We start from the raw sequence: 20,168 nt of genomic DNA on the forward strand, positions 1-20,168 counted from the left end.
CACCAGGTGTGATGCCTTCCCTTTCAGCCTGTAGACTTCCTGAGTGGCTCTTCTTAGAAGCTGGTGTGAACTCATTTTTGCAAAGAGGCTGGGAAGGAAGTTTCCAGGCTTCCCTCTGTGTGGCAGTGGTAAAGGCAGAAGGGGCAAGGCATCATTCGATGGGTGATACTCTAGCTCAAATTTCTAACACCACAGAGTGAAGTAATTTATCAAGCTATTTTCACCCTGAGGAAAAAGAGAGGACACTAGACACAGGCTGCCGTAGGACAAAGATGCATTGAGAGAGGGTCCCTCGGTGGCCCTGGGGCTCTTTGGAACCGTGGGATGGAGGGGGTGATGGAGTGGAGGGAAGTGGTGGACATAGGATAGGCTGGGGAGACTGCAGTGGGGGCAGGCGACAGGCAGTGGGGGCTAATCCAGGCAAAAGGAAGGGCAAAGCAGAAGTCTGGAGCGTGAAGGTTTTAACATGGAATTTGACTGTGTACCAGCTACTGAGTCCTATGTGGCCTCAGGGAGAAGGATTTTTCTCCCCATTGAATTTTACCCTGGACTCACGTGGTCTGACTCCCTAAAAATGAAAAGTCACCCTTTTCCTCTATTCACAGGGAATATTTCTGACACCCAATGTGCAGGGCCTTTCCTGCCCACCCCTCCCCCAACCCCCACCCAATCAACAATGCGCCTTTTCTCTAGACAAACAGACCCCACAGGTTAAGGGCTCAGTCCTGCAAGACTGCCCCCCTTCAGATCCTGGCCACAAGTCTGGACTTACCCTTCTGATCAACCAGTAATAAATCAGGAGTTCCCATGATCCCCTTCTTGGGCTTGATAATTTGCTTGAATGGGTCATGGAACTCAGGGAGACATTTTTACTCATTTCTTATCAGGGATGTGATAAAGGGTACAGAGGAACAGTCAGACGAGGGGGTACAGAGAGTGAGGTCTGAAGGTCCCAAGTGCAGGAGCTTCTCTCTTAATGGAGTTGGGGGCACCACCCTCCTGGTGGTGGGTGTGCTCACCAAACTGCAAGCTCTCCAAACCCTGTGCTTTAGGGATTTTATGGTGGCTTCATTACATGGGCATGAGCCATCATGAGCTCAGTCTCTGCTCTTCCACCTCCAAAGGGGCAGGGGCTGAATGCTCCAAGCTTCCACTCAAGGCTCGTTCTCTCTGGTGACCAGCCCTCACGCTGAAGCTAGCCCCTCAAATATACTTTAATAGTTCCAGGGTCTTAGAACCTCTTCTGTCAGAAACCAGAGTCAAAGGCAAACTACTAGAACAAAAGAAACCCTGGCACCTCTACCACTAAGGAGATGTTTTAGGAACTCTGTGCCAAGTACGAGAGACAAAGGCCACATATCTTTCTGACCCTATCACACCTTCTGTTCTTTCTTGAAGACCAACAGCAGCGTAGAGAGCAACAGGACCACTGCAGAACTGGGAGACATCCTGGACAATCCTCAGCTGCCCTTTTACCAGCTGGTGTATGGTCTCATGACCCTGACCCTGATCTGCGTGGGTATCTGTTTCTCTTTGGCTTTCAGCAAGATCACAAGGAAGGCCTCCACAGCACTGCACAACAAGCTCTTCAAGAAGGTACAGGCCTGGGCACTGGGCGGGCTATAGGCGAAACCCTGGCCCCGCCCCTCTCCCTGCTTTAAAATTGCTAGACACTGTGTTTGAGCAGTTTTTGGTTTACAGAAATATTGAGCAGAAATACAGAGAATGCTCATATAATCCATAACACCCCTGGGTTCTCCTGTTATTAATATCTTGCATGATATTGCATGGGACATTTGCTATAATCTATGAGCCAATATTGTTCCATCATTATTATTATGAACTAAAGTCTGTAGTTTACATTAAGGTTTACTCTTTATCTGCATTTGGGTTTTGACAAATGTATGCTGACAGATGCACCCTTTTTGTATCATTCAGGACAGTTTCACTGCCCTAAACATTCCCTGGGCTCCATCTAGTCGTCCTTCCTGTCCCCCAGGTCCCTGGCAATCATGGATCTTTTTAACTAGTCCATAGTTTTGCCTTTTCCAGGGTGTCATGTTGCAAGTGTACGCTGGGTCAGTGGGTGGGTGGGAGCTGAACATTGATGTTCTGCTGCTGCAATTATGATTCTAAAAGTTTGGTGTCCCTTCCTGGATGGGAGTGGTCACCCCAATGCTTGTCTTCCCAAGGCAGGTACAGTCCTGAGCACTTCAGTGTGTCCTTCCTTCCTTCCTGCCTTCCTTCCTACCCCCTTCCTTATTTTTTTAAAGATTTATTTTTTATTTATGCATAAAAGAACTGGGGTGCAGGCCAGAGGTGCAGGGTCAGGGGCTGAGAGGATTCACCAGAGACAGAGTGGGGAGCAGAACAGACAGATTGACAGAAATACACTGCTGAGGGGAGCAGAGGGCAAAGCAGGAGAGGTCTGCCTCACCATGCGTGTAGCTCCATAGCTGGGGATCGAACTCATGCTGCAGTGGCTGAGAATAGCTTGATAGCACTGACTTTAACCCCTGGCCACCAGGGAGGCCCTTCATTATTTATTTTAAAATAGCAGCTTTATTGAGCCATAGTTCACATACCATAAGATTATCTCCTTTTTACAAATGAGGACTTTTTTTTTTTTTTTTTACAAATAAGACTCAGAGGGGTTAAGTAACATGTCCAAGGTCACAGATTAGCCGATGAAAGAGTCATGCAGCACTGGAGTCCAGGCAGATCAACTATGGGCCATTGCTTAACCTTCCCTGGACACTCCTTAGGCTGCATCCTGCACCCCTTCAGAGCCTCAGGGTAACTGGAATCCTCATCAAGTCTTGAATGAGAACTGCGCGTGATCTGGATTGCCTTTGTCCCTGCAGGTTTTCCGCTGCCCCATGAGTTTCTTTGACACGACTCCAACAGGCCGACTCCTGAACTGCTTTGCGGGGAACCTGGATGAGTTGGACCAATTCTTGCCCATCTTTGGGGAAGAGTTCCTCATCCTCTCCTTGTCAGTGATTGCCACTGTGGTGATCATCAGCATACTGTCTCCATATATCCTGTTGATGGCCATCATAATCATCATTATTTGCCTCATTTTCTTTAAGTGAGTGGGGTCTTTTTGCTTGAGACTAGGGTTTGTGTTTTGGGGTGCAATTCTAGCTTGGAAGAGACCAACTCAAATTGCATGGCCCCAGAGGTAGACAGCTGAGGTCACTCACTCTCATTCTCACCCAGGGTGTTCAGGAAGGCCATCAACATATTCAAGAGATTGGAAAACCAGAGTCGCTCTCCCATCTGTTCGCACGTGCTCACCTGTCTGCAAGGCCTGAGCTCCATCCATATCTATGGAAAAACCGAAGAATTTATCAGCCAGTGAGTTCCGCCGCTGCATCTGCAGATGATGGGGATTGTGGGAGTGATGGGGACCAGGTAGGTAGGAAACACCACATCTGGGGATAGAGTCATCTTCAGCTGGATCAGCGAGGACCTTGTCCTAGTCCACAGGTTTCTCTGGACCACCACAACTTCATCGGTAAGATGGTGCTTTTATAATAATAAAAAGTGTAGGGGATGTAGAATGTTTGTAAAATGTAAAAACCCACGCATATGACAGAGGTATGTCAATATAATTCATAGAGGAATTATTTTATCAGCACTTCTTGCATTTTTCTTTTCACTTCTAAACAGGTATCTGATTTTAATAAACTAAAATAAAGAACAATTGCTTCCTTCACTTTGAGCACTCATAGATTTGCCTTCTTAATGTCTGTGGGAGCAAATGCAAATTCCCAAGATTGTTGTGAGGTTTAATTGTGCTATTTGAATGTATTTAATCTACTTATAAAGATCAGCCAAACATAGTCTTTACAGAATAGCAAGTGTGGTGGAAGACAGCACAGAGACACACACTTTTGTAATAATTCAGGGCTGGCTATGAGAGAGGGCATAGGAGGGGGCAGATATGATGCCATGGGCATCCAGAGGGAAGAGATGAGCCACCACAGGGGGCATCAAGGAAGGCTTCTGCAGCATGGAGCCTCTCAGCCAGCTTCGGAGCTGGGTAAGATTGGGGTATAGCACATGGTGTGTGCTTTTTTGTGTGACTTTTTATTTTTTGCATAGAAAAATTGGGGTGTAGGCCAGAGGTGCAGGTGGTAAGGGGATTCACCAGAGACAGAGTGGGCAGCAGAACAGGCGGGTTTACTGAAATACACTGCTGAGGGGAGCAGCAGGCGAGACAGGAGAGGTGGGTCACCTCCCTGGTCGGGATGGAACTCAGGGTGTAGTGATGATTGCGCTGAGACTTAACCCTTAGGCCACCAGGCAGGCCCCCAGTGTGAGGTCTTTTGACTAAAAGACCTGGATGACTATGGCACCAGCTCTCCCCATGGCACTGGCGTGCACCCATGGGCATGCAGACCCTAGAACGAGGGGTCCTGGAGCAGTGCATCCATCCAGTAGCTCTGAGAAATGCAGGTGCTTAAGACTGACTGGAGATAGAGCCACGAACAAGACCTAGAAAGGGATGGTGTCTCTTCATTCCCTCTTAAAGCCTGGTTTTTATGCACTCTCACTGGCTCAATCAGGATCGCTTAGCCCTCCCAGAACCAGCTATCAAGACCAGGAGAAGAGCATGTGTAGATAGACAAGCCAGTATAATTCCCCAAAGAGAAGTCAGGTTGCCTTGGTGGGAGTGGGGGCTGGCCACCGGAGGGAGCAGCCAGGGTCCACCCTGAGGGAAAGCTGGGTTAAATAAATATGTGTGTTTTGGGTGTTCTCCCTTTCTCAGGTTTAAAAGGCTCACTGACACACAGAACAGCTACCTGCTGTTGTTTCTGTCTTCCGCGCGATGGCTGGCATTGAGGATAGAACTCATGACCAACCTGGTAACCTTGGCTGTGGCCTTGTTCGTGTCTTTTGGCATTTCCTCTGGTCCCTATTCCTATAAAGCCATGGCAATCAGCCTCGTCTTGCAGGTGAGGGAGGACACTCAGGTTGGGGTGGGGGTGCCATGCCTGTCCTTGGCCTGCAACTCATGGGCAGATTCCGGGGTGGGGGGTTCCTTGGGACTTTGATCACACTGTGTATTTGACTCTGATCTTAGGAGCTGTTTGCTTGGCCTCTGGATCCTGCTGCTTTGCTGTTTCCTTGTTACCTCTGAACTACGAAGTCTCTATCTAAAGGTGTTTGATGGAATCTTAGAACTTTGGGATTGCAGGGGAGCCCACAGGCAACAGAGTCCAACTCTCTGATTGTGCGGATGGGGAAACTGAGGCCCAGAGTAGGGAAGGCAGGGTCTGGATGGACAGCATTAGAAGCAGAACCACTAGAAGGTTGATCTCTTGGTTTCCTGGCCAGCGTCTTTTCACTTTGCTGTTTAGTCATACCTGATTCAGGGTCAGATCTCCCTGAGTCACCTTGGGTGGCTGCTAAGAGGCCCCAGGCGCTCTCCTGGAGCAGAGCTTCTCAGACAGTGCATGAGACTTGGCACAGAGTAGTTGGCTCCAGCTGGCAGGTTTTGGCTCTCGGGTTTGGCTTGGGTCTTGGCTCTCGGGTGCAGGAGGGCTATACTTGAGAGCTCTGCCCAAGGGATTCCGAGGTCCAGGTTGGGCAGGGTCTTGGAATCTATTTCTCCAGGGGGTTCTGATGCAACAGCATGCGTACATGTGCCTGCATCTCTTGTGCCCAGTGCACTGGGGCATGGCGAGGGACCCTGACTAAAGTTCATGGCCACCAAGTCATGCAGCAGGGCTGTCCATGAAGGGCTGTGGAGCAGAGGCCAGCTTGGCAGTTGCGTCAGGTAACCCTGGCTGCCTCATGCCAGGCCTTGCCCTCCTCCTGGGGTCTTCAGTACCTGTCCTTTCTGTGGTTGTGCGTCTCTCTCTCTCTCACTGGCTGGAGATCTCTTATGTCCTACTGCTCAGGCATTCTTCTGAGCCTGCAGAGCCTCTCTGTATTGCTCCTTGTTGAATCCTTGCAGCAGGCACATATTTGCCCTCCACAAGCATCTGTGCCTGTGTGTGCAGAACCCCCATGCAGATGGCTGTGCTGTGCTCACACTCATGGCCAGCTGACCAGTACACCAGCCTGGGGATTTACTTGAAGATCACCCTGAGCGGTGCTAGCTCGGTGGTAGCTGTGTGTTCTTCCTTTGAGTTCTCACCGCACTCCACAAGACACAGCTAAGTGGTTGAGAATGTGTGGTTTGGAACATCCAGGCTCCAGACGGGCTCTGCCTGTTCTTAGCTATGTGACCAGGAAGTGTGTTACCCCACCCTTCTCCAAACAATCCTCCTTGGGATCCTCCTCTGCAAAGAGAAGATAATGGAAGTTCCCAAATCATGCACTTGTGAGCAATGTGTGTAAACGTGAAGGTTAATGCGTGTTAAGTACCCAGAATAGTGCTTGGCCCAGAATAAATGCTTGATAAATGTTAGCTATTACTGCTCCTGGCGTACAGATACGGAGCTAGAGCTTCAGGGATTTAAGTAACCAGAGTAGGCTCCTGCAGCTGGTGAGAGACAACTTTGCTCCCAGTGGGACACATTCATTTGTCTTCCCTCCCCACCCTTACTTTTCACCCTCCTTCTCCACTCCCCCTCTCCCTCCCCGCTGCACCCCCACAAGCCTATAATGCACTGATGCAGAGTTGCTTTTGAGTCCTTCCTTCCAGAACTCTGGGGCAGTGCCGAATTGCTGTCATAGGGCCCTTGGTGCCAGAAGTCCTCCTGGCTGATGCACAACCTGGACCAGGAAAGCAAAGCTCAGAGACAGTTGTCCTGTGTTGGCACAGATGAGGCAGGTAGTGGTGAGGGGCACACAGGCACCTGCTCAATGATCTCCCCAGGTTGTCCTGTCATAGGAGGCTAGTGGGGAGCTCTGCCTGGAGGCCTGACTTTGCTTAGAAATGGCCCTGGGTTCTCTCTTATTTCTCAGTGTCTGTTACCTGTTTGGGTATCGCATCTCTGTCTTGGGTAACAACCTCCCAGCCCACCTGCTCCCTCCCCATCAGTCCGTTTTGGTTACAGTTTTCCTGTCACAGCTCTGCTTAGAACCTTCAGTGAATCCTTGCCTTTCAGGCTTCCCAAATCTCAGCCCATGACCCCAAATGTTCTTTCTCCTTGGCCCAAACCTGTACCTTGTAGATGTCTGCATGCATGCTCAAGGAAACTTTGGTCAAGCTTTGAGAGGCAGGAATCCTCATGTGGCTTTGTGGGCCCAAGAGGCATCTCAGTGAATGCTAAAGATGCTTCTGACTATGAGCTAAAGCAAGCCATAAAACCAACTCGAAATGGCCAGGACAGGCTGGGAACATATTATCTGGTATAATCAGAGGTTGGGTTATGGCTGTTTCTGTTGGTGAATTTAGTGACCTAGCGTGAACCCATGATTGCGTATTCTTTTGCTTTGGCAACCGCAGCCTGGCTTTTCTCCTTGGTCACAAGAACAGGTCTACCCAAGGCCACAAAATGGCTGCTGCAGCCCCACGCAACACATTCTCACTCACCAAAGGCTAGAGAAGAGTTAACTTCTTCCAAGTTTCCCTTTTAAGAATAAGGAACGGTTGCTTGCTCTCACTCTTCCTCATGCTTCCTTGGCCAGAATTGTGTCATGGTGCATACCTAAGCCAATCATTGGCACGAGGGGGTGTAATTAACACAATTCCTTTGACTTAAGCAAGCCTCCCTGGAGCCCAGGCTGTCAGAGACCTGAAGATAACAGAGGGTGTGCCAGCGAGGGAGAAAGAGGACCAACTGTTAGTGAGTCAGCCAGCCATATCTGACATGGAGGAAAGGCTTCTCCTGACCCCCCCGCCCCCAGTCTCCTTTCCCAATGTAAGACACTTTGGGATGCACACACCTTCCCTGACGGACCCTGGGCTTTGCCTGCCCTTCCCCTACCCTTTGCTTCAGCCACAGTCAAATGGCATGGAGAGCCCGGGACGTAACTGCTGTTCTACTTCTGAGACCTTGTCTCCTCAGTGGGGAGCAACTTTCTTGGTGACCTATAGGCTGTTAAGCCCCATATCTCCTTAAAATGTGACTCCAGTGCCAACTCCTTCAGGAATCCTTTCCTGGCCCTCATCTGGTGACTGTCTTGGAGCCCCAGTGGCCTCTGTGCTCACTTCCATTGTGGGGCGCAACCTGTGTGCTGCTGTTCTCTGTTGGCCTGTCTCCCCAAGGACTGGGCGCTCCTTGAGGGCAGGACGAGTGTGTGTTGGGATACAGAGCCAGGCCTGGCACCTGGCAGAGCACTCCCTGCCAGAGCCTACTGAGTGAATGTCTAATAACTCGCTGCCCAGGACTCTCTGCATGTCTGCTTTGCTCACATCTTGGGTCAAGGTGATGCAGAGCATAAGGCTGGGCTCCCGGTTTCCAGGGGCTTCTGTGTGTGTCATCTCCTCTCTTTGGGTCTCAGTTCCCTGAGCTGTGGTGCCTCCTGAAAGTCCCTGAGGCTCTTCTTAGCCTGTGTTTCCCTGAAGGCAGAGTCTGAGACAGGGGCTTAGATATGGGCAGATTATTTGGGAGAAGCTCCCGGTAAACAGGTCTGAGGGGGATGGAAAGTGAGACAGGGAAAGAGGAACCCCATCACAGAGCGTTGCCGGGGTCTTGGTCACCATGGCTCAACTCTACTGAGCCCCCCCAAGATGCATACAGGATGCTCAGGTTGTCCCCTGAAGGTTGGGAGTGGGTGCCTTCATCTACCAACTCCTGTATCCATTAGTTGGGGTCGCTCCCAAGCGCTGCAGCTACTTGCGTTCTGGGCTGCATGGTACATGGGCTGTATGGGCTCCTGTGGTGTGGATAAGAGTTTGGGCAGCAGACAGACATACAGAGGTTACTTGAGGCAGAACATGTTGGAGAGAATCTCGTTCTGAGCAGCCTCGGCAGCTGCAGCTAAACTCAGAAGGGCTGGGGCACCAGAGGCCTCCACTCCGTTCTTGCAGGAGACATCTTGGCTTGAGGAGTCACACAGGGGAGCAGCCACTAGTGGTTTCAGGACCATTGAGCCTCAGCTCACCCTCAGTAGCCTCTTGACTACCTGACACTTCTTCATTTCAGCTGGCAGCCAACTTCCAGGCGACTTCCAGGATAGGTGCAGAGACAGAGGCGCACTTCACTGCCGTGGAGAAGATACTGCAGTACATGAAGGTGGGTTTGATGTTCTGGAAGTCTCCAAATCCAACCCTGGGGCTCAGCCTCCACGGCCTCTGCAAGTCCAGCACCCTCGGGCTTGGAGATGTTCCCAGGAGCCCCTGGCTCCTCCACCCTACCTTCCTGGACCATCTCAGAACCTCTTTCATTGGCTCATTTTGACCACATCCTTCACCGTGTTCCTGAATATTGACCTTTTTAGAAATAAGGGATTTGTCCAAGTATAAAAATAACTATAATGAGTATATTAGCATTGCTCCTGTTTTTGTCATGATAGTAAAAAGCACAGATTTTGGAGCCAGATCATCTGGGTTCAAATTAAACTCTGTCACTTGAAGCAACTGTGAAAACTTAGCAACTTATTTCACCTCTTTCCCATCTCTGTAAAGGGAAAGATCATTAAATGATGTAATATGTAAAGCACTTAGCACAGTGCCTGACTCCTAGAAATACTTGATAATGTTAACTGTTATTAGGATCGAGACCTTTCTATGGGGCAGGCACTATGCTACTCCTTTGATATAAATTATATCATGGAATCACAAAGCAATTTTATAAGTTGATTGAATTGTTATCCCCATTATTCAGAAGAGGGAAGTGAGCTTGGCCAGGCTGAGTATCTTGCTCAAGATCACACAACTCTCTCAAGTCAGGTCCACTGCCCGTTATGTGAGCGGAATCTGTGAATCACGGGGCTTGGATTTAACCCTGAGAGATCATCTCGGGACAGCACACTGGCCGTGGAGAGAGTAACTCTAGGTAGCCACGTGACCCTCCTTCTCCTCTGCATCTTTCCTCCCAACACACCCAGCTGTGCTGACACGGAGTAAAGGCTTTGATTTGAGTCCGAGCTCATGCATACATCAGCTCTGTGATTGTAAGCAGGTCATTCCACCTGCTTGGAGCCTCTATTTCCTTGCCTGTGAAATGTATCTAAAAACACCTACCTTATAGGGCAAGTTAGAGAGCTCTAAACAAGCCCTTCAGGGGAGAGTTAGCTCTATTGTCCTTATTGTCATTATTTCAGATTCCATTTCTCTAGAGCCTCACACAATACATTAGAAAAAATCCTCTATGGTAATAACAAGGGGAAGGAGCTATATCGTCTCCTCCCTCATCTGGGATAAAGTTATGTGCATCTCAGGTGAGTAAGGGCTGGGGGGATATCCCTCTCAGCGTGTTCCTCTGATCTCAGCTGGAGACAGCACCACGGTGAGGGGCAGGTTGTGGGGTCACATATCCAACAGTTGGTAACCGGTGGGTCAGCAGGGGATGGACAGAGATTGAAGATAACTATTGATTTCTTCTTCATTCTTTAAAATTAAGATATGTGTCCCTGAGGCTCCTTTACACGTGGAAGGCACAAGCTGTCCAAGTGGGTGGCCACAGCATGGGGAAATCACCTTCCAGAATTATCAGATGAAATACAGAGACAACACACCCATTGTTCTCAAAGGCATCAGCCTGACAATCCGGGGACAAGAAATGGTGGGCATCGTGGGAAGAACCGGCTCTGGTGAGTGGAGTGCCCCTGGGCATCCCTGTCTTCAACTTTGGCTTTGGGTGTTAGACCTGTTTTGGTGCATGTGTTCACTCAGTGACCCCACAAACATTTTTTTTCACCAATTTTTTTTTTTAAGATTTATTTTATTTATACAAGAACGGGGGTACAGGCCAGATGCGCAGGAGGGTGAGAGGATTCATCAGAGAGAGTGGGGAGCAGAACAGGCAGACTGATGAAATACACTGATGAGGGGAGCAGCGGGAGAGACAGGAGAGGTCTGCTGCGCCATGTGGGACCCTCGCAGGCCGGCTGGGATCGAACTGGTGCTGCGGAGGCTGCAGACAGATTCACAGTGCTGCTCTCAACTGCCTGCGCCACCAGGGGAGGCCTTCACCAATATTTTTTATTGATGCCATGATTAGCAAAAAAAAAGCAGAGGTTCTGCTTCCAGATTACCTCTTCCCATAGTTTTCAAACTCACAGTTGTAGATCTAATACTATCTAAGATCTAATAGACTGAGGCTATTTAATAGAGCTAAGACTATATCAAGGATGGAAGCAAGTTCAAGCTAGAGGAGGTTGAAAACTCAATTGACTTTGGGGCTTGACAAGTATCACAGATGAGAGAGAGGGCCCTGGAGTTGATGCCTGGGAGGCGGGGAGGGCGGTGTGGAAACTGGAGAGCAGTTCTCGCTCAAGGAAGCAGCGACCCTCAGCCGGGTTTCTTGCTACCTGGGGGGAACAGGACCAATGTTGCCCTTCCATGAGTTTCAAGAAAATCCTGCAATTTGAATTTTTACATCGACTCTGCATTTTTTTCAAAACCCTGGCAAAGAATTGGAAAAATAGCAGGAATACTGTGTTTTGTGAAATGAAACAAACATGTGGCTTGGGTTACCCGCAGCCTCTGTCAGGTTCTCTGGCCTAGGCTATAAGAAAACTGCTCAAGACTCTGGGAGCCACGTGGAGCAGACTGCAGCCTCCTTCTGCCCTGGGAGGGGGGCGCTCACCATGACAGGAGGGCTCACCATGACAGGGGTTCACCATGACAAGGAATGGGCGAGTTGGGGAGGGGGCAGGCAAACACCAGGTGTGAGCCGTGTTGCCCTTGAGCAGACTTGGGGACTGAGTCCTCCTTGTTTCTTGCCCCACAGGAAAGTCCTCCTTGGGGGTGGCCCTCTTCCGCCTGGTGGAGCCCATGGCAGGTCGGATTCTCATCGATGGTGTGGACATCTGCAGCATTGGCCTGGAGGACCTGCGGTCCAAGCTCTCGGTTATCCCTCAGGACCCCATCCTGCTCTCAGGAACCATCAGGCAAGTGTTAGGCCAGAGGCCAGACTGGGGTGGGGTGGGCCCAGGAGGAGTCGAGAAACCAGGATGCTGGGTCTGGGCTGCCTCTGCTTAGCTGGTGGCCATTGCCCCAATTTCTAGGCCTCTACCCTCTCCTTGGTCTCTTAGGGCTACCTACCCACCTCACTCAGGTGTCGCTGAGGACTGAGTGAGACTCTCAATGATGCAAGAGCACGTTGCAGACTATCATGTCCTCAGAAGCATAGCCTAATTTTATTTTTTACAACCTGCTGGGATCGGTTGGATGTCAACTCATCATTACACATTAGCTCTGCGGCTGGCATGTTCTTTTGCGTCTGCATGTGACTTATTCCTTTCTTCCACCGCTGGGTAAAGCCATGGACTTTGTAAGCTGGCCCAAGGAAGCCCTTCTTCAGCAGGCTCACATTAGTGACAAATGGTCCAGGGAGGCCAGTCAATAGAGCTGCCAGAACTGGGCCTTTCCGCCTTCTTGTCACACTGTCCATTTTCTCAGCAGTCAACTTGGGGACCTGGCTTCATCCACAGTGGTGCTTCTGCTACTCAGTGCTGTGTGGAAGTACCAAAGTGTGATTCTGACATGACTGATACATTCAAAGTGAAGCCAGGTCTCCCATGTTTCAGGGATGTTTGAGCAGTATTTTCAGAGATAAGCTGATAAACCAATCCCCGGAACTCCACCTATTCATTTGTTCATTCACTCATTCATTTAACTTTCCTTGTCTGAACCTCAGCCAGGCCCAGAGAGCATTTGATGAGTGACCACAGCCCCTGCTCTCCCCAGGAGCTCACATGTAGCTGGGGTGGTGGTTGTAGACATCCCAGACCCCACATGTTATTATACAGGAGGTAATTGCTAGATCAGAGATTAGAACAAAGGACTAGGGGAGCCCAGAGTTGGACAAAAAATTCTTGGAGAATCCAGAAAGGGACCTCTGATGAGGTCTTAAATGATAAGTCAGAGCTAGTTCATCAGAGAAAGGGGTGGACATCTTCCCAGGAGAATGTATAATATGTTCCCAGAGAGAAAACATTTTGTGATGGAGTTCTGTATTAAGGTGGAACTGCTGTGCTGGGAATGGGAGCAGTAAAATACAGAAACTAACATTTTTTGAGCATTTATTTGCGCTAGCTTTCAATGTCACTGTCCCAGCCTTCAGGTAGGCACTGCTAGTATTCCCCTTCATAGAAGAGGCTGAACCTGGAAAGGAAAAGCAGCAGGTATGGGGGCATGACCAGGAAGATGGTAAAGATGAGACATGAGCCATTAATCCAGCCCTATCATCTGTGGGGTACCCTTCCTGCTGAGGAAGAAATGTGGACTAGATGCCAAGAGACCTGGGTTCTCTACCCTCAACGGGTCTGTCTAATTCTGAGCATTTTTTATTCCAGTCTGTCCCTCATACTGATCTGTGGTATGGCCTTAAATGAACCATTTAACACTAAGTCATAATTTCCTAATTAATAAAAGGAGTCTAGCTCTCAAAAGAGCTGGTGTGAAAATGCTTTGGACATTATTGAATGTCACGTCTCTAGGCTTTCCACCTGCTGCTTCTTTAACAGAATCCAGCTCTGCTCACAAGATGTGTGTGGTTGCCAGATGAGGAAGGATAAAGTAGAGGTCAAGAACAGGTTCCAGTGAGAGCTGAGTGGTTGCATAACAGGGGAGTGTTTATAACTTTGCCCATACCACATACAAGTGCAAAGGTGTAAAGTCCAGACAATTCCTAACCTGAGGTTAACTGCCCAGGATGATCTGTTAGGATTCTTCCCACTGCAAGAGGCCAAACAAAAAGAAAACCAATCCCAGCACAATGAGCTACCACTTCATATGCATTAGAATGGCCATAATTTAAAAAGGCAGAAAAAGGAACGTAATAGTGAGCATGTAAAAGACCAGAATCCTCATGCACTGCTGGGGGGTGTGTAAAACGGTGCTGCCATGGTGGAGGGCAATTCATTAGTTCCTCCAATAGTTAGATATAAAATCACCATGTAAGCCTGGATTTTCACCTCTGTTTCTAATGAATATAAAATAGGGACTTGAATAAACGTTTATATACCAGTGTACACAGCACAGCAGCTAAAAGTCTGAAGCCCAAGTGTCTATCTACAGATGAACAGATAAACAAAATATGATATGTACATATAATGGAATATTATGCAGCCATGAAAGGAACTGAAATTTTAACATGGCTAGACCTTGAAGTCAGACACAGAAAGAAAAATATTGTATAGTCTTACAGAAATAAGTTTCCTGGAATAGGTACAGTCATAGAGATAGAAAGTAAAATAAGCCTTGTCAGGGAGGGATAAGAGGAGATTTTTTTATTGGGTAGAACTTGCTGGGGGTGGTGGGTTTTGGTGGATGGTTATACAACATTGTGAATGTACTGAATCGTATTCTTACAAATGATTAGAATGATAAATAATATGTATAGTCTGTCTCTGTCTGTCTGTCTTTCCCCCCAACTCTGCCCCATCCACATCAAATGGCTTAAGCAAAAGCACCTCTATTGTCCACAGTACTGGGAAGGCCAAGGCTGACCCAAGGATCCATTCCCCTCCCCAGCTTGGTCGTGGCTTCATTCTCAAACTTCATACAGGACCCCTAGGAGCTCTGTGTGTCCCAACCTGATTCAAAATGGTTGCGGCTTCTCATATTCTGTTAGTGAGAAAGAGCTAGCCTCTTTTGGGGTGCTTACCTTGAAAGCCCTGAGCTGCACTCCCATCGGACCCCTTCCCGCTCCCAATCTAACCTTGGTGGGAGCGATTGCACCTGTGAATTAGCTAATTCGCAAGTCACTTGCTCCACCCCTGCAGCTGGTGGAAAAGCCCCTGGACCATGTGGGCGTAAGGGCTGGGGAGGAGGTGGCCCCCAAACAAAACTTGTGGGCTGCTGCCTGCAGAAGGAATGGGTGCTGGGAAGACACAAGAAATGGCAGCCTTCAGCGGCTCCCTGGGGTTCCCTGGACCCACCAGCCAGCTCTAACCATACTCAGACATTTACTGCCTGTGGCATGGAGCACTTGGGGGCTGGGCATGGTGGCTGAACACAGCTTTTTCCTCTCACCTGGCAGATTCAACCTAGACCCCTTTGACTGCTACACAGATGAGCAGATCTGGGAAGTCTTGGAGAAGACATTCCTGACCAAGATGGTAAGTGGCTCCAAGACCTATTGCTTGGTCTTGCCTCTGCAACTGGGACACCCCGCTTGGCTGCTCCAGATGTTGCTGCCTTGGGCTTGGATCCTTTAACATCATGGTGATTCCTGAATTAAGGCTGAAGGACACCACAGTGAGCCAGGCAATTTCTTGGCTCAGGGGACACAGAAAGGCAAAGTTGGGCCTCAGAGCTTACCTTCAATGGGAGGCAAAGCCAGCAAAGGAACACACAAGGTACTTCCAGAGGGTGGTGGGCTGTGCAGGTAGTAACAAGACCAACAGACACATCATTGAGGGAGCTGCTACTTTATGGGGCCAGGTGGTCTTTAAGGATAGGATATATGAATGGAGACCAAACATTGAAGGGGCAGTTGGGTATATAGTAGAGCTTTAAGAGAACTTTCTTGGCACAGGAATTAATGTGCAGAGGCCCTGGGAAATAGGGGTGGAAGGGGGACAGCTATGGATGAGAAATGTTATATGGCACAAAGGAAACATGGTTGGGCCTCCCTGGTGATTCAAGGGGTTAAGACGCAGCACTATGAAGCTATCCGCAGCCACTGCAGCACAAGTTTGATCCCCAGCCAGGGAGGTGACCCACATGGTGCAGCAGACCTCTCCTGTCTTTCCTGCTGCTCCCCTCAGCAGTGTATTTCAGTGGATCCACCTGTTCTACTTCCCACTCTGTCTCTGGTGAACCCTCTTATCCCCTGCACCTCTGGCCTGTACCCCAGTTCTTGTATGCATTAATAAATAAATCTTAAATAAAACATTACAAAACAAAGGAAACATGGATACCAGGGCTAACTAGAAGCAGGTTTAATGCACAGTGCTGACTCAGCGGATTCACATCCCAAAGCCGAGGCCCGTCTGTAGGAAGTCAGGAGCTTATATACACTTTCAGTATCTACAAGGTTCTAGATGGGTTTGCATTGGCAGCTATATATGGTCAGATAGGATGTGGCTGCATACCAAGGGATGAGTAAAGGGTTGTCGTCATGGGACCCCAGGTCCATCCTGCCTCATGGCGGTACATGGTCTAACATGAAGCAAGATTCATATATCAGGGACTAAGCTGCATACTAGGAACTGAGCAAAAAGTTTTTACTAAGGTCCCAAGGCTGCTTATCTCAGGTCACCATGCTTCAGAAAGACGGCTGGCTGGCTGGAGAGACCCAGGCAGTGTTATAAAGTGAGATGGGAGTAGCCTGCAGGGGTCAGCTTAAGTCTCGCCCCACCCTGGCTGACCTGGCCTGTCTCTTATCGTCCCGGTATTATAGATCTCCAAGTTCCCCCGGAAGCTGCTTGCAGAAGTCGTGGAAAATGGCAACAACTTCTCTGTGGGAGAAAGGCAGCTGCTGTGCATCGCCCGGGCCCTCCTTCGCAACTCCAAGGTGAGGTGGGGTGGAGGGCACACACGGGGCGTCTCCAGGGCACCACGCACTGGACTGTTGGCGGATTCTCCCTCTGTCACCACAGGGCAGGGCTCTGTGCTGGCTGTCCTTTCCACAGGCACCCAAAGAGTTTGCCTATCCCACAGGGCGCCACTGCACACATGACCATGGTGTGGCGCGGCAGGTTGTGGGCTCCCCTCAAACCCCCCCAACCTGCAGAGAAGCAGAAATGGCCACCCTAGGACCAAATAACGATGCTCTTTTCCTGCAGAAAACTCAAAGGGTAGAAACTTATCAATTTAAAAATTATCTCCTGGACTTTCTTTTAAAAAGTCGTCTTTATGGGCCTCCCCGGTGGCGCAGCGGTTGAGCGCTGGGTTGCGAAGCTGCCCGCGGCCTCTGCAGCGCTGGTTCAATCCCCGGCTGCTCCCCGGCCACCGGAGGAGGGTCCCACATGGCGCGCAGACCTCTCCTGCCGCCCGCTGCTCCCCTCAGCAGTGTACTTCGGTCCTTCTGCCTGCTCTGCTCCCTGCTCTGGCTCTGGTGAATTCTCTCACCCTCCCGCGCTTCTGACTGTACCCAGTGCTTGTATAAATAAATAAATAAATCTTAAAAAAAAAAAGCTGTCTTTATTAGAATGAGGAGTCAGATGGCAGCTGTTTAAGGGCCAAATGACATATTTTTACAAAGTTACATCTGACTTTATTTCTTGGACATTTCCAAGTACTTTGCCAATAATTTCAGGTAATTGACTACCTGGGCTAGTTATTAGTGAGGCTGCACACAAGCAGGGTCCTATGCACACAGGTACATGCACCTCTCTGCACTCACACGTACTCATGCATGCAGACACATGCAACATCCTTCCATACCCTCACATGCACACAGGTGCACACACATGCACAACCTTCTCCATGCACATGTGCACATCAAGTACGCTGGTAATACAGGTGAACACAAAAGTACACAATCTATCCACACCCACACATACACACTGTGCTCACATCTTCTCCATACTCTTGCACAAAACACGCACATGTCCATATATCTTCTCCACAATCACATAACATGTACACACAGGTGCACACATGTATACACATAAGCACACAGGTGCACACACACAGCACACACTGTGATAGATTAATGATAAATGCGGAAGTGCTGGTGCAGCCTGCAGCGCTGTGCAGGGGGAGGAGGCCAATCTTAGTGGGGCCCGAAGCAGGGAGAAGCTTTAGAGGAGCTAGAACTTTCCCATATCCTTAATGGAGATGAAAGGTGGGGTTTGCAGAATGTAGGGAACACTTGCTTAGCTTCTCAGTTCCTTGTTTCATACTTACTCCGCCATCGAATGCCAGTTACTCTCTCCATATTGCGTCAGCAGGCTGAGTCACGACCTGATGATTTTTGTCGTGTCTGCAGACCACGTCTCCCATAAGTGACTTGTGTCCCTCTTTGTACAAATGGTCTTATCTTAGGTCGTCACACTTGTGCACTCATACTTTCTGTGCTCGTTATATTTTCCTAAAGCATAGTGTCAGTGAAATAAATATGCAAATGTGGAAGCAACAAGCATGTTCATCCACACACTGGCTCTCCTTCTTCTTGTGCCGCCCAGAACACGCGCCCTCTTCAGGGACTGTTGCTCCACATTAATTCACGCAAATAGGAAGGTGGTTAATAAAAAGAAGTTGCCACGGGGACATTTAAATCTTCAGGAACTTAGTTCTCTGGTTACTAAAAACAGCTTTTGGTTGAGACCTAATCTTTTCTTCATAACATCATGGATAGATAGCAGGAGCCAAGAGAGTGGGCAGTATCTTTGAATAGCCTTTGAACCATGCACAGAGAGGGTTTTGAACTCGGTCCAGACGGCTCGTTTTCCAGCAAGGGGACTTGGCAAATTAGTGGTAGACCCAGGACTAGCCCCGGGGGTCGGGCTTGGGGAGATGGCCTTCAGCTCTGTTTCATATCCACCAGATCATCCTTATTGACGAAGCCACAGCTTCCATTGATATGGAGACTGATGCCCTGATCCAGCGCACCATCCGAGAGGCCTTCCAGGGCTGCACGGTGCTGGTCATAGCGCACAGAGTCACTACTGTCCTCAACTGTGACCGCATCCTGGTTATGGCCAACGGGAAGGTGAGAGCTGCACCTGGGGCTGGTGGGGGAATGGGTGCTCAGGCTGGTTCCACGCGAGGCCTTTGGTCCTTCGAGGCTGAGCTCAGCTGTGTCCTGGTCCCTCTCATCCTTTCCCCACCTGCCAGGTTGTAGAGTTCGACAAGCCTGAAGTCCTGCAGGGGCAGCCCGGGTCCATGTTTGCAACCCTGATGCAAACAGCCAGTTCTTCACTGAGCTGAGGAGAAGAGGCGATGTCACAGAGTTGGGACTGAGCGCACCAAGTTTCCTGGAGGCAGCCGAGAGGCCTGCAGGCTATGACCTTCTTCTGCAGAGATGGCTACTTCACTAGAAAGCAGAACTAAAATGGCTTGATGGGTGCTGGCAGGGGGGTGGAAGAAGAGATTGAGGCAGCAAAACCGGGACGAGGTCACTCTTTGGCTCCCCTAAACTGAGAACACCAGTACGGTCTGAGACCATGCGGCCAAATGATCATGTGCGTCTTTTTAACTTATAGTTTTCTGATCTGTTAAAAGTGTTGTGCTAATTTTGTAAAAAAATAAATAGAAGTAAGAAAAAGTCGCATTTATTGTTCTCCTTTCTATGTTGGCTAGTCCTATCGTAACAGGGTGGTCCCCAGGAAAGGGGGAGTTTCCCTGCCCCACCCAAGGGAGGGTGGAGCTGAGCAGGAAGAGGAGAAGCTGAAGAAGAGACTGAGGAAGGAAGGAAGCAGGATGGAGCCAGGAGACCTGGAGGAGGCGCATGGAGCCTAGAGACACGTGAAGAAACTGCGCTTGTCTTTTGGTTGTGGACTAGGTGACACAGATGTGGGTGAGACCCGTGGAGAGGTGACCATGGCAGCTTTTATCTTGATGTTGATTTTGCTCTTTTCCTTCCGGGCTTGTCTGGTTGTTTCTGACTCTTTTCTGTGGGTCCCCACTGGAAGATGCTTTAGACTTGTGGCAGGCTTTGGGGCCTTGCTCTGGGCCAATCCCATTTGGATGGACTTTTACCCACGAGGGGACGGGTAACTTTGGGTGCTTCATTTAGAAACTAGACTCTGCCTTACCTGTATTGTTTCCTAGTTGTATTAAAGTTCCTTCCCATTAAAGTCTCCTATGTTTTGTGTTGATGCGGCAGATGGCAGAACCCATTTAGAATAGGCAGGTTTGCGGGGTTTGGGCTGCCCCCTCCCTGTCCTATAACAGATTTGGCGCCCAACGTGATTTAGGACAGAGCCATCCGTGGTTAGTCAGCCCCATGGGGAAATTGGGCTTCCCTATGGCACTGGCTACCATAAGCGCAAATGTGATTTTTGGTTTCTCCGGTGTGTTTGTTTCATATGTCGATTTGCTGTAGAATAACTCGCTTGGGCTTTGTGAAGATCTGTGTGTCTGTGTCTAATTTGCCCCTCTCCCTGTCCTATAACACTTTGGCAGCAGAAAACAAAATCTCTCAGAAAAGGGACTTCATTGGCTCATGTAGTGGAGAAATCCAAAAAACGTTCCAGGTTGG

The 20,168-nt window shown here is 49.4% G+C and overlaps 1 protein-coding gene across 1 annotated transcript in view; it reads left to right on the forward strand.

The window, feature by feature from the left end:
- ABCC11 (ATP binding cassette subfamily C member 11) overlaps positions 1-18,895 on the forward strand; it is a gene marked incomplete at its 3' end in the record, with an annotated part of 51,536 nt that extends 32,641 nt beyond the window's left edge. Inside the window, exons 19-29 of the mRNA XM_084256849.1 lie at positions 1,399-1,596; positions 2,865-3,091; positions 3,223-3,360; positions 4,778-4,964; positions 9,051-9,140; positions 10,470-10,659; positions 11,802-11,961; positions 15,057-15,135; positions 16,422-16,535; positions 18,513-18,677; positions 18,803-18,895. Of these exons, the coding sequence (XP_084112975.1) occupies positions 1,399-1,596; positions 2,865-3,091; positions 3,223-3,360; positions 4,778-4,964; positions 9,051-9,140; positions 10,470-10,659; positions 11,802-11,961; positions 15,057-15,135; positions 16,422-16,535; positions 18,513-18,677; positions 18,803-18,895 (1,641 nt within the window). The remainder of the gene's footprint in view (positions 1-1,398; positions 1,597-2,864; positions 3,092-3,222; positions 3,361-4,777; positions 4,965-9,050; positions 9,141-10,469; positions 10,660-11,801; positions 11,962-15,056; positions 15,136-16,421; positions 16,536-18,512; positions 18,678-18,802) is intronic.
- Positions 18,896-20,168: the final 1,273 nt, after the last annotated feature.

The sequence above is a fragment of the Talpa europaea genome, assembly GCF_964194135.1.
Source record: "Talpa europaea genome assembly, chromosome: 16".
In the NCBI taxonomy this organism is placed as follows: Eukaryota; Metazoa; Chordata; class Mammalia; order Eulipotyphla; family Talpidae; genus Talpa; species Talpa europaea.